This window comes from Neopelma chrysocephalum, unplaced genomic scaffold (genome assembly GCF_003984885.1).
Source record: "Neopelma chrysocephalum unplaced genomic scaffold, ASM398488v2 Primary Assembly neopelma1_137, whole genome shotgun sequence".
Classification (NCBI taxonomy): domain Eukaryota; kingdom Metazoa; phylum Chordata; class Aves; order Passeriformes; family Pipridae; genus Neopelma; species Neopelma chrysocephalum.
Window position 1 is genome coordinate 98,095 of NW_020897799.1, and position 13,807 is coordinate 111,901.

At 61.2% G+C, this 13,807-nt stretch overlaps 2 protein-coding genes across 2 annotated transcripts in view; both read right to left on the bottom strand.

The window, feature by feature from the left end:
• The window catches only part of LOC113975268 (death-associated protein kinase 2-like), a 9,200-nt gene extending 3,461 nt beyond the window's left edge, over positions 1-5,739 (bottom strand). Inside the window, exons 1-5 of the mRNA XM_027699113.1 lie at positions 5,688-5,739; positions 3,300-3,382; positions 3,003-3,163; positions 741-811; positions 153-256 (exon numbers count right to left, since the gene is read on the bottom strand). Of these exons, the coding sequence (XP_027554914.1) occupies positions 153-256; positions 741-809 (173 nt within the window). The 5' untranslated portion in view covers positions 810-811; positions 3,003-3,163; positions 3,300-3,382; positions 5,688-5,739. The remainder of the gene's footprint in view (positions 1-152; positions 257-740; positions 812-3,002; positions 3,164-3,299; positions 3,383-5,687) is intronic.
• Positions 5,740-9,078: 3,339 nt separating this feature from the next.
• Positions 9,079-13,807, bottom strand: part of PRCC (proline rich mitotic checkpoint control factor) — an 8,961-nt gene continuing 4,232 nt past the window's right edge. The window contains exons 4-7 of the mRNA XM_027699108.1: positions 12,767-12,862; positions 11,500-11,643; positions 11,115-11,180; positions 9,079-10,571 (exon numbers count right to left, since the gene is read on the bottom strand). Coding sequence (XP_027554909.1) covers positions 10,485-10,571; positions 11,115-11,180; positions 11,500-11,643; positions 12,767-12,862 — 393 coding nt within the window. The 3' untranslated portion in view covers positions 9,079-10,484. The remainder of the gene's footprint in view (positions 10,572-11,114; positions 11,181-11,499; positions 11,644-12,766; positions 12,863-13,807) is intronic.

A 13,807-nucleotide genomic window follows, 5' to 3' on the forward strand; every position in this document is an offset into this window, starting at 1 on the left:
GGATTCCCTCTCACCTGCCTGGATTCCCGCTCACCTGCCCAGATCCCGCTCACCTGCCTGGATCCCACTCACCTACCCAGATCCCTGCTCACCTGCCTGGATCCCTGCTCACCTGCCTGGATTCCCTCTCACCTGCCTGGATTCCCGCTCACCTGCCCAGCTTCTCCAGCAGCTCATACAGGTCCTCCACGTTGCCCGGGCTCGGGGTGGCCTCCAGCCCCTCGCTCTCTGCAGCCCCCTCGGGCTCGGCCTCATCCTGTAGGGTGGCACCAGGACCCGGCTCAGCACCTGCCCAGGCTGTGGTGACGTGCCAGAGCTGGGGGTGCAGGGACCCCCATCCCACAGAGCACCCCAACCCCCCAGTACACACTGGGGGATTCTCCAGTATCCAGCAGCTGAGCCCTGGCCCTGCCCAGTTCTCCCAGTTCCCACTAAACTCCCCAGCATGTGGAAACTTGGAGACTTTCACCCCTTGACCAGGGGCCTGCAGGAGCTGCTCAGGGGGGCTTGGAAATGGGGCGGGGGTGGGAAGGGAGGGGGTTCACAGCAGCCCCCTTGCCCCCTACTGTGCTGGGGGTGCAAAACGCAGAGAAAAACCAACACTGCGGTTTGGTTTCTTAAAAAAAGGGGAATTAACAGCAGGTGGAACCAGCACTGTGAGCTCAGCTGTGAGAGTCCCACCCAGCCACCCCCCCAGCCCCCCAGCAGGGCCCCCCCATGTACCCATGGCCGTGGCTCACCTGGGTGCTGTCAGGGGCGTCCCCCGGACCCCCCTCGGGCAGGACCCCGTCCTGGCCGCCCTCGGCCATCGCTGCCAAGACAAGAAAGCACAGGGTGAGGGGTTGCAGTGGGTCTGAGCAGCAGGTTCTGGTCGTGGGGGGGCTGCAGGGGTGAGAAGCTGCCAGAATCCTCCCCCGTGTCTGAGAGAGTCGCTGCCAACGGCTCTGGGACAGACCTGGACCGGCCAAGGCCGAGCCCAGCGGTGACAGCGGCAGCACCTCGGGATAAAAGAGTCAAGGGAGGGCAAAAAGTGATTGTGTGAGAGAAACAGCCCTGCAGAGACCAAGGTCAGTGAGGAAGGAGGGGCAGGAGCTGCTCCAGGTGCGGGAGAAGAGATTCCCTGGCAGTCCCTGGGGGTCCCTCGGGGAGCAGAGACCTGGAGGACCCCACGCTGGAGCAGGGGATGCCTGAAGGGGACTGTGACCCTGTGGGAAGCTGAGCTGGAGCAGGGTCCTGGCAGGACCTGTGATATCGTGGAAAGGGACCCAGGCTGGAGCAGTCCCTAAGGAACTGTGACCCGTGAAAAGGGATCCACACTGGAGCAGTTCCTGAGGAGCTGCAGCCCGTGGGAAGGACTCACACTGGAGCAGGGGAAGGACTGACTCCTCTCCCTGAGCAGCAGCAGAAACAACCTGTGCTGAACTGACTGGGATCCCCATTCCCATCTCCCTGCACCTCTGGAAGGAGGAGGTGGAGCCCAGGAAGGAGGGAGGGGTGGGGAAAGGTGTTTTTAACTTTATTTTACTTCTCATCACCCTGGTCTTAGGTGATTGATAATAAATTCAATTAATTTCCCCAAGTCAGGTCAGTTTTGCCCATGGCATTATTGGGTCAGTGACCCCTCCCTGCCCTAATCTCAGCTCAGAAGCCTTTTGTTACATTCCCCCTGCCCTGTCTGGGTGAGGAGGGCAGTGATGGAGCAGCTTTGGAGGCACCTGGAATCCAGGCAGGCTCAGCCCACCACAGTGGGGAGAGGGGTTTTGGGGGGGACAGACACCTGCCTGAACCTGGCACCGTCCCCCTCTGAGGTGGGGGACATCTCTCATCCCCAGCAGCTCCAAGCCACAAACCAGCCTCTCTGGGCTCACACAGAGCAGGCCAACACCAGGACCCAACCCTCCCATGCCCCAGTTTCCCCAGCTGCAGGAGGGGGTGGGTGATGCTCCAGCAGTGGGGGCAGTGGGACCATCAGGGATGCAGAGAATGGGCAGTGGGGCTCCAAGCCCTGGTCTTGGGGCCACCTCGTTGTCCCCAGCACTGTGTCCCCGGGAGCAGGAGGTTTCCTGGGCCAACAGGGTCCAAGGTCACCGGGAAAGGGATTAGGACAGTAATATTGGCCAGAGGTGGGGTCCTTCCCCAGGAAAAACAGGGGAGATCCCGGATGGATTTGAGCCCCACAGGGACAGCCCCTGGGGGGACTGGTTGGATGCAGCCTGGTAATGCATCCCCGGCCCCACAGGGCTCTGCTTGCACCAAACAGGGGCTGGGACCCCTCCTGTCCCCCCACAGTGGCCCCAAGGGACAGTGAGTGTCTCCAAGCCTGGTCCCCCCTCGCTCTGTCCCGCTCCCACCCCGGCTGTGCCCCCTTACCCTCCCCGAGCCTTCCTCCGCGCCCAGCAGCGCTTCTCCCTCGCTCCGGCCAGGACAGGGGACAGCCACTGCTCACAGTGACCGTCCTGTGGCCCCCCCGGGCTGGTGGGGGCCCCCTGGGGTTGGTGGGGGCACCCGAGCAGGGACTGCTTGGCCCTGGCACCGCACAGAGCCGGCTGGTCCCAGGGCTGGTACGTGCACGGGGGCGGCTGCAGCTGAAGCTGGGCCAACGTCCCTGGCACGTGACGTGTCCGTGGGGTGACAGTGTGTCTGTTTGTCCCCTGGGATGGACACAAGCGGCCAATCCCCCCATCCCCTGCTGGAGAGCCCACTCTCACCGTGCTGCAGAGCTGCTTTGGCAGGGAGGGAAACTGAGGCCCAGGTGGCCCCAGGCCACGGTGGCCACAGCTGAGCTCTGGGCTGCAGAGCTGGACCTGCAGGGGCTGTCCTGTCCCACCACATCCTGGTGCTGCCCACCGGGAAAACCAGCCTGGCCTCGGCACCAGCTGCTGGAAAACGTGCTCCCAGGTCAGCATCCAACTACCAAAAAGCCCCTGCAGGACCCCAAAACCCCCCAACCGACCGGGATGGCCCCCAAACCCGGCAAGCCATGGGGAGCTGGGACCCCTCACCTCCAGCTCTGACCTTCCTCCAGCAGCCCCCCACAGCTCCAGGCTCTGCCTCGCAGTCCTGGCGTTCCTGGGGTGCTGGGGCAGGATCTGGCCACGATGGCTCGGGATGAGAAAAGATCTTTGAGTTCCTCCTCCTGAGGGCTCTGGAGGAACCCCCCCAGCTGTGGAGAGGAGCCAAAAAAGGCCTTTTAGGGACAATTCCTGGTGGTTCCAGCACCTCAGCTCCTTGAGGAGTGGCTGGGACTCGGTGGGACAAGGTGCTGGAGGACGATGTCCCCCTCACCGATGTCCCCTCACCGATGTCCCCTCACTGATGTCCCCCCCTTCCGACGTGCCGGTGAGGGTTCCAAACAGGAAACCTGGCCGACAGGACACCAACCCTGCGGAGGGGAAGTGAGTGGAGGGTGTGAAGGCTGTGGGGAGGGACAGGTTTCTTAAGGTGGAGAGAGCCGGCTCTGCGTGCCGGGGTCTGCCGGGGGCACTGGGCACCATCCCCACCCCGGGGCTTGCAGAGCCACCCAACCCTGTCCTGGTGCGATGGATGAGTTGGCCCCCGCCCTAATCCCTTTCCTAATCCCTAATCCCCGCAACCCCCTGGGACGCAGCCGGGTTGGCACCGCTGTCGCCGTGGGGCGGCTGGAGCCTGGCACCGCCCGGGGCGAGGGTGGCAGCTGGCACCGGGCAGAGCAGCAGCGCAGGCAGCTCGGCCGCTGTTTGCTGTGCCGATGCCCCCGGCGCTTCCCAGGAATGTGCCTGGCTCTGGCAGCCGGAGCCTGAGGAAGGGGGATGGTGCTGGATTCCACCACGCCAGGACCGAATCCCGGCTCATGGCGTGACCGTGGGCACACCGAGCCCCGCTGCCCCCTCGCCCGGCGAGGTCCCAGGATGAGGATGGGAGGGACAGGAGCCCTTTGTAGGTGTGGATGTGCCGGTGGGAGGGTGGCCGGAGCCCCCTCCTCGCCGCAGCCCAGTCTGTCCCATGGGTGCCGGTGTCAGCTCGATGTCAGCCACCCCAGTGCCACCCTGCCACCTTCCCGTGACGTCTCCCCACCACGAGAAGGCTCTTTGCAGCTTCGGTTGCCGCTTCCTGCCCCGTCGCAGGAGGGGAAGGCGCGAGCACAGGCAGGGCAGGGGCTCTGCCCACCCTGCCCGTCCCCTGCCCGTCCCCCTGCCCACCCCACCGCCTCCAGCCACGGACACCCGGCCCACCGAGGCCGGACAGAGGTAGGAGCGTGGGCTGGGGGTCGGGGCCGGGGTTGGATTCGTACCGAGGCCGAGCAGCGAACCCCGAGCAGGGGGACACGGGCCGGGCCGGCGTCAGGCGGTGCAGGGACACTCCCCCCGCCCCAGGGCACGATGGAGGACGGGCACGACAAAGGGGTGCAAAGGGAGGGAGTGGTACCCCCTGCCCACCCCAGCCCTACCAGCCAGATCTTAACCCCTCTGAAGGGGGAAGTCCAGCCCAGGAAGGTCTCTCGGGGCAAAGCCTTCAGCCCATTTCAGGTCCGATCTGAGCCGTTCCCACCTCAGGAGCGCAGGGTTTCGGAGGCACAGCCCGCCCCGAGGAGCAGAGCCCCCCGAGTTGCCCCAAGGTGCCGGGGGTGGGGGAGGAGGGATGAGCCCCCACCTCCGCGCTGGCCCCTCCCCGGGCTGGGGGACGCACAGGAGCCGGGGACAGTGGCGTTGTTGTCCCCCCCAGCTGCCCGGCCATGCCCAGGCACGACTTGACTCGAATTTGCCTCCCCAGTGCTCCTCGAGTTGAGTTGCTGCAGTTTGGGCTGGTTTGTTTCGCTTTGTCAGCACCTTCCCCACCTTCCCCTGCCCGCGGGGGTGCGGGGCCGGGCTCGGTGCTGCCGCGGGTTAAAGGTGGAGCCGGGGTGCCTTTCCCGCGGCTGGTGCCCCTGCTCTCAGACAAGCCTCTACCAGCTCCTCTGACTCAGCTTTGCCTCCCGGATCCAACCAGCCCCAGCATCTTCCCCTCCCTCAAGCATCTGCTGGGGATTCACGTTGCTTTGCCAGGTGTTGGTGGCTTGGGGTGGAGCTCGGGGTCCCTCGGGAGCTGCTCATCCTCTCCCTCCCCTTCCTGGCACTGACCCGAAACCTTTGGGGACTTTGTGGGGACTGGAGGATTCACATACTTTCCACTCACCTCCTCCCCACCCAGCTCACCCATCCCCAGGGCTTTTCTCCTCTGGGGTCACTGTCCCTCCCTGCCACGTGGATCCACACTGAGGGGTGTGGGCCCAGGGTGGTGTCCCTGGGGAGGAGGAGGGTGATGAGCCCGAGGTTGAGGGGCTCAAGATGAAGGTGATGCTTACCCAGGTTGTTGGTGAGAGCAGCACCTGTGGGGGAGGGTGTCATGGAGCCCTGCCACCCCCCAGTGCCCTACAGGCAGTGAGGGGGCACAGGACAGCTCAGGACCCCGGGACAGACTTCACTGCCCTGAACCTTTCTCCCTGTTCCCTGGGACAGGGGACTCCATGGATGACGACCGTCCCCTCTTCACCACCTTCAAACCCATCAGTGAGGACAACACAGCCAAGCCAGGAGCCAACACAACCCCCGTCCAGCCCCAGGGAGCAGAGCAGTCCCTGGGACACCACAACAGACATGGCAGGGTAGGACATGGGGACACGAGGGGTCCGTGCCCCCCTGGGCTGTCCCACCACTCCTGAGCTCACACACCTGCAGGGGCCGTGTCACCGTGGGCCTGCACGGAGCAGAACATCCCTGGGGCACGTCCTCACCCGAGCCCTGGTTGCTCTCCCCTTCCCTCCAGGTCCCACCAGGTTCCTTCTGGCCATCCCCACCAGGCTGGTCCCCCCCAGAGCTGGTGGCCCTGCGTGCCCGGACGAGGCTGTGGTTTGAGCAGACACAAGCCTGGAGGTTGAGGCCCGAGGGGGAGCTCCCAGTTTGGTTCCATGGCTTCCTCAGTCGGAGGTAAGCGGGGGGAGGCCGAGGCAGAGAACCAGGATGGCCCCTTCACCCCTTCAACATCCCCATCCCTGGGCTCCAAAACAGGGAGCTGGATCCATGGATCCCACGGAGGGGGTGAGGGTGAGCGGTTCCCGGCTCCTTCCCACAGGGAGGCAGAGCAGCTGCTGGAGGATCGGCCCCTGGGCTGCTTCCTGGTCCGCTTCAGCGAGAGCACCGTCGGCTTCGTCCTCTCCTACAGGTGAGGGATCCCGCCCCCGTCCGAGGGGCCGACGCGCTCGATCTCCTCCCTCCCCTGGTGCCAATCCCGTCCCCTCTCCCTCCAGGGGCAGGGATCGCTGCCGGCACTTCGTCCTGGACCAGCTGCCGGACGGGCGGTACGTGATCCTGGGGGAGCCGAGCGCCCACGCCGAGCTGGCCGAGCTGCTGCGGCACCACACCACGGCCCCCATCGTGCCGTACCAAGAGTTCCTCACGGCGCCCGTGCCCCGCACACGGGTGAGACCCCAGCCCCTCGTGAGCCCCTGTGGCCCTGGAGTCATTCCGCTGCCGCGGATGGGGTGATTTTCCCAAGCCAAGGGAAATCCAAGCATCATGACAGCCACGGTTGGAACCGGAGCCACCCTGGCCACCGGGAGCAAGGAGCCAGCCCACGGGCAGCACACCAGAGCAGCCGGCATCTCTCTGCTCTCCCCGCAGGAAGACGAGCCCCGAGGAGGGACGCAGACCCCAGCTGGCAGCAGTGCCGCGTGTTCCCCGCTGAGCGAACCACCCGCAGAACTCCCGGAGTACAGCCCTGTGCCCCTGGAGCCCCCGGGAGCCAAACCAGCAGCCCCGGTCCCCGCCCAGCCCGCGGAGCCCAGCGCCGAGAGGGGCTCCCCCAGGGAGGTAACAGGGCAGAGCAGGGGGGGTTGGAGGCATTTTTCCAAAGGACAGAAGCCACAGCCCGGCCACAGCTCTCACCAGGTTGAGGGGCACAGCCAGGACGGGGGACGCAGCCCCAGCCACCGCAGACCCTCATCTCCAACCTGTCCCGTCTCTTGCCCAGGCTCGCAGTTCCCCTCCATCGCTCCCAGCCAAGACCAGCTCCCGGGCCGTGGCTCAGGGGCCGCACAGCCCCGCCGGCAGCGCGGCGGCTCCCGAAGGTGCCTACGCCCGGGTGCACAAAGAAGCTGCTCCCCCCGTGCCCCCCGAGGCCAAGTACCAGCAGCTCATGTGCTTCCACGTCTACGCCGAGCCCCGCGAGGGCAGCGCCCCCAGCCCCCCCACCCACTGCGAGCCGGAGGAGCCCATCCCCTTCTACGCCATGGCCCGGAGCTGCAGCCCCCGCGCCGCCCCCGAGGAGAACATCTACTCCGAGGTGGCGCTGGCCCGGCAGGACCCGCCCGCTCCGCTGCCCAGGGAGCCCAAAGGCGCCTTCTCCACGCTGCCCCCCAAATCCCGGCCCCACCGCCGGCTCTTCCGCAGCTTGTCCAGCCAGGATTACAAGAGGCGGCAGCTCCCGGCGGCTCCCACCGCAGACGGGGCGGAGAGAGGAGCCTCCAGCCCGGGCGCAGAGGTGGGTCCCCCAGGGCAGGTCGCTGCTCAGTCCCAATAGGACATCAGAGTCACGTTGGGACTGAGGAGTCTCCAGGCCTCCTGGAATCTGGGGGAGTCAGGGTTTGCTCCACACCAGGAGCACAGGGAGAATCACAGAAGCCTGGGAATGGTTTGGGTTGGAAAGGACCAGAAAGCTCATCTCACTCCACCTCCCTGCCATGGGACCTTCCACTAACCCAGGTTGCTCCAAGCCCCATCTGACCTGGCCTTGGACACTTCCAGGGATGGGGCAGCCACAGCTTCTCTGGGCAGCCTGTGCCAGGGCCTCCCCACCCTCACAGGGAAGAATTTCTTCCCCATATCCCATCTAGCCCTGCCTGCTGTTGGGGTGAAGCCATTCCCCCCTGTCCCTTGTAACTTGAGCAAAGCCGAGGGCTGGGAGGGTGAAGGACCAACTTTGAGCCATCTCCTGGCTCTCCAATCCAACCTCTTCTCCCCGTGGATTCTGCAGGGTGTGCTGAGCCCTGTGCTGGAGCTGGATGACCCCGTGTACGGCCGGAGCACACGCAGGGCCCAGCGGGGCACAGCCATGGACGAGAACGTGTACGAGCAACTGCCTGGGGACCAGCCCTGAGCCACCAGCACACGTGGGCCCAGGACAAGACTTGGCTCCCAGGCAGGAGGAACCTCAGCCTCCATCCCCCTGGAGGAAGACTTTGGCCCTGGGAGGAGACACCCAAGGCTCCTGTTGGCCCCAGCAGCCCTATGATGCTGATCTGCTCCGTGCAGAGCCCCACACTCTTCCCAAGCCCCGAGGAACAGCACACAGGGGGTTGGAGTTAACTTACCTGTGAACACATTCCAAGAGACTTCTGTTCATTTAATGAGGGTGGAAAAGGCTATTGCAGGAAAAACAGGGACAGGTTTGGCACAGTTGGTGCATCCAGTGTTAAACTGGCCGGAAGCTGGAGCGACACCGAACCTCCCCAGCCTGGAGCTCACACTCCAAGTCCTGCCTGCTTCCTCAGCCACAAAACCTGGGACAGCACCAAACCTGAGGACCAACCCCGGCTGGTGGGATGGTACAGAGCCAGGACTGCCCTGTGGGATACCTGGTGGAGCACAAATCCCAGCTGGAATGACACCAAGCCACAGCAATGCTGTCAGCAGCCCTGGTGTGCCCAGCTCGATGGGAGCAGAGAGCCAGGACAGCCAAAGCTCCTTTCCAGAGGGAAAAGGAGGACTGGGGCAGCTGTAGCTGTTTTATCTCTGGGAAGAAAATCACTTTCACTGTTCACAAACCTGAATTTTGTTGCTCTTAAAAGGCTGAAAGCAAAGCATGAGCCCTCAGAACTCCCCTTAGTGCTAAACCTGAGCCGTTACTGCAACAGGAAATGAGAGTTCCAGTCTCCCCCAGCTCCCTCCAGCACCCCCCAATCCCTGATAAAGGGCAGTTTGGGCACACACAGGCTGTGCCCCATGCAGCAAACACCTCGGGTGAGGGGCCGAGCCCCTTGCCATGGAAATGGGGCTGGTTGGCTTCATTCAAAAGTTTATTCCTTTATCAAACCTCTTCTGGGAGGATTTCGGTGTACATAGAAGATATGAATAAATTACTCAACAGTAACTTTATTCTGATCATTCAAATACTCAAAACGGGCTTTGCAAAGTACTAAACATCCAGGGAACTAAACTAGAAATGAGATTAGTTTAAAGTGTTCTAAGAAAAGACTTCAGTCATAGGGGGTTTCCTTGTTTTTAACAGACAACATGGGAGAAAAAACCCCTCTCGGGAGTTTTTCTTACTGGAAAAACAAATATTGGCCGTTTCAGCTGTGGTTACGAGTATAACCCAGAGTGGTGGGAATGTAAGTTAAATAACCAGACCAGCTCTCTGCTCCCCTCAGCATCACACGGTTTGGTGAACAACAAAGTGATGCCACAGAGTTCTGGATCCATGGATTAGGCCAGCAGGGCTGCACAGGATTTGCAGTCGCATCACCTTGATGGAATTCCTTAAATAAAAAAAAATGTTTAATTTTAAGAAGTTAGGGCTGGACACGGTCTCCTCTTCCCAGCCAGGAGGATAAAGTCAGCACTTAATTGGAACAGAACTGTTACAAACAAGCTGGGAAAAAAAAAAGTACAGTTGGCAGCTCTCCTGTGTGTGTGCCCAGAGGAAACACTGCCGAGCTCACTCCCAGCAGGACACTGGGACACTCAGTTTGATGAGTCTGGGAACAGCCTGGGGCACCACTGTAGGGGGAGGAGGAAAGAAGGGGGAAAAGGGAAGGACAATGTACATACACGCATGGCTCAGGGTATCCCAAAGCCCTGAGTGTGCCAGGCAGGAGAGCCTCACCACCGTGTGCCTCCTGCACGTGGGGACACCTCTCACAGACTCTGTCCTGCACTGAGGTGTCCCCTCAGCGTGGCTCAGGCCGTGGACACCAACTTAAAAACCAGGATATCAAAATCATCAGCAGGAGAGGAGAGCTGGAGTGGCTCAGACATGAGGAAGCAGCCACGAGGACATCTCAAAGATAAGGACAAAATAAAAAATCCAAAGCCAGGCTTGCTCTTGGAACTCACCGTCTCTTAGAAAAGAAAAACAACACCCTCAATGCACAGGGAGTCCAGGAGAGCAAAGTGGGAATTGGGAGTTTATTGAGCCTCTGCCGGAGGGTCTGGCGGCGGGAGGAGCAGCCCCTGCTCCCACGGGACAGGAGCTCCAGCCTCGCTCCTGGCACATTCCCTGCGGCACCTCGGGACCGTCCTCGGCTGGTCGGAACCTTCCACGTTATCGTTTACAAGGAGGGAAGGGAAGGATTACAGGTGGAGTTTCATCAGGACTGGCTCGCAATGAACCTTCCTCCTGCCAGGCCAGGCAGCGCAGCGTCCTCCCTCCCGCCGAGCAGCCCCGTCCTGCGCGGGGCCGGGCTCATCTCCCGGGAGCCGTCGGACACCGCAGGTCACGCGGGACGCCAGCCAAAAAGTGGGACAGATGTGTCAGAATCCGTATTTGGCTTGAGTCTGCCGTCTGCTGAGCTTGTTTTCAGACCATGTGTTTTTCAGTTCCAGCTCTCTCTCCTTGGCCTGCAGACATGGAGAGGATGCTGTTATGCTGTGTTTCAGTGACTCAGCAGCATTCCGGCCTCCTCTGGCCCCGCTCACGCGGATTACGGAGCCCTTCAGCCAGAAGCCTCGTTACAGGAGCTCACACAATCATCCTGACAGAGGCCTGGATTAATTGGGCTGCACGGGCATTTCATTCATGCTGAAATGCAGCTTCTCTTGTGGGATGGGCTCAGCAGCCGCTCGACAACCCCGGGGTGGAATATGGACGGGATCCCAGAGCCTCGGGACGCGCGTGGGAAGGGTGAAGCAAAGCTGAAAGCTCAGGGCTGGGACCCCCTCAGGGCCAGGACCCACCTCTGGCCCCACTGGAGCCATGGCACATCTCACCCAGGGCTGAGACAGCCCCTGGTCTGGTCCCACTGTGGGTCACCCAGGGCTCAAGAGTATTTCCAGGGACATCCCCTTGTCCCCAGCTGCTGGAACAGCAGCTCCACCACTCTGGCCTTGTGCTGCCAAGGCTTGAAATTCCACCTGGCTCCCACACCAGGGGAAGCCACTCACCTGATGGATCAGGTATGTGATCTGGTGTTTTCTCCTTTGCTGTCCCGTGGGCTGATCTCCTTTTTTCTGGAAAGCAAAAGGAGGTGAAGTGTTCAGCCTGGAGAGACACTGCTGGACAGCAGACCAAGGCCAAGGCCTGCATGCAGCCATCCCAGGCACCATTTGTTCCCTATTAAATGGCAGATTCCTTCGTCTGAAGCAGTTCCTGGCTGGTCCTCACCACCCACACACCATGCTCTGAGCTCTCCTGATCTCCCACACGTCATCATTTACCAGGGTCCCTTGTCCCCACCCTGGTGACTGCCCAGCATCCAACACAGCTCCAGCTGGGGCTGATCTGGGCTCTGAGGTCCCAACCCCAGCCAACCCCTGCCCTCCACCCCACCTTGCTGAAGGACTTCATGGTCTTCTCCTCCGTCAGGGACTTGGTCAGCCACTGCTGGGCCCCGCTCAGCTGGTCATCACCTTTGATATCCACAAAGTTGATCTCCTCCCTCCCCCGGTTCCGCTTGCCTTGCAGACGCTTGAACTAAAGGAAGAACAGAACAGCTGGAATTACACCCACCCATCACACCCTGACACAAGGCCGAGGGGCTGAGCCCCTGCTCCCTCCAGTGAGGGACAAGGCACAGCAACAGTTTTCCAGACAGGATTTTTATCTTTAGGAGGTTTCTGCTTTGCTGTAGATCAGAGTATCTAAAGCTACTTAGCATGAAGGTTCTCATCTCATTTTCCTATGCTGAAAACAGCCATTTATTCCTGCTTCCAGCCTTGCTCAGAAGACCCCTGGAGTCCTGAGTGTCTTGTTTTAAGAGCCAGGGAGGCACTTGGCCTGTACCAGCCATTCTGTGGCCACATGGCCATGGGCAGTGACTGTCCCCATGCTGGGCACTGATGAGGCCCCACCTTGAGTCCTTGGGTCAGTTTTGGGCCCCTCATGACAAGAAAGATGTTGAAGGCCTGGAGCATGTCCAGAGAAGGGAATGGAGGTGGGGAAGGGTCTGGAGCACAGGAAGGGTCTGGGGAACTTCTGAGGAGCGGCTGAGGGAGTTGAGAGGCCTCATCTTGGAGAAAAGGAGGTTCAGGAGGGACCTTCTGGCTCTCTACAACTCCTTGACAGGAGGGTGGAGCCACATGGGGGTCGGGCTCTGCTCCCAGGGAACAAGGAACAGGACAAGAGGAAACGGCCTCAAGTTGTGCCAGGGGAGGTTCAGGTTGGATACAGGGAAAATTCCTACACCCAAAGGATTGTCCAGCCCTGGCACAGGCTGCCCAGGGCAGTGGTGGAGTCACCATCCCTGGAGGAATCTAAACAGCCGTGTGGATGTGGCACATCGGGACAGGGTTCACTGGTGGCCTTGGCAGTGCCGGGGGAACAGCTGGACTCCATGATCTTGGAGGGCTTTTCCAACTCCAACAATTAATTCTATTCTCATCAAGCCTGCAGACCTGGCTGGAGCAGGAGCTCAGCAGACTGTGGGAAGGACTCACATGTCCACACCACAGCTTGAAACCCCACGGAACAACCACCCGGCCCCTCCCAGGGGAAGCACAGGACGTGCTGTGGGGGCAGGACCGTGGCTGCCAAGCGGGTCCCGTGTTCTGGGAGAGCTCAAAGCCAAATTCCACAGCAGGACAGACAAAGTGCCAACCGCTTCGTCGTCGATGAAGGAGGAGTCGGTGCTCGTCTCCTGCGGCGGTGCCTGGGCTGGTTCCACCTCGGGGTAGTACCCGCTGCTGTAGTAATCCTGGCAGGGAAAGGGAAGTCACTTTGTCACGAGAGTGAAGCAGGAGGGATCCTGCCCGTGGGCTGCTGCTTTTGCACCCCAAGGGATTTCATCAGAGGTCCAAACCAACGAATGCTTTGAGGGGCTTCTCACAACAGCCTGGAGTGACAGGGCATGGGGGAATGGCTTCCCACTGCCAGAGGGCAGGGTTAGATGGGATATTGGGAAGAAATTCTCCCCTGTGAGGGTGGTGAGGCCCTGGCACCAGTTGCCCAGAGAAGCTGTGGCTGCCCCATCCCTGGAAGTGTCCAAGGCCAGGTTGGATGGGGCTTGGAGCAACCTGGGATAGTGGAAGGTGTCCTTGCCCATGGCAGGGGGTGGAACAAGATGGGTTTTAAATTCCCTATGAACCCAAACCAGTCTGTGATTTTATGAATTTCTAGAAACAACGTGGGCTCAAACACCAGCTCTGGTGAGCCCCAACTCTGCACTCACACCAGGGGCATTTTCACAGGAATACAGCTGTCCAACATCTGCCCAGCAAAGAACATCTGCAGCTCTTGTGTGTCATGGGTTTATTAATTCCGCCCCCCGCCAGAGCTGAAACAGGGCCTGATGCTTCTCTTGCAACTCAGTCTGTGGGGGTTTGAAATCCAGCTGGAGTAAACCCACGACATTGTGCCACAGGAACCCTCCTTGTGTCCAGTGCTGTGGCTCCCTGCTCTGTGTTCCAGCCAGCTCACAAAGGATAGAATTTCCTGCTCTGTGTCCTGGTCAGTTCTCAAAGGTTGGATTCCCTACTCCATATTCCAACCAGCTCACATGGGCTGGATTTCCTGTTCCATGTACTGGCCAGGTCACAGAGTTTGCACTCCCTGCTCCATGTACTGACCAGGTCACAGAGGTTTGGATTCCCTGTTCCATGTACTGACCAGGTCACAGAGGTTTGGATTCCCTGTTCCATGT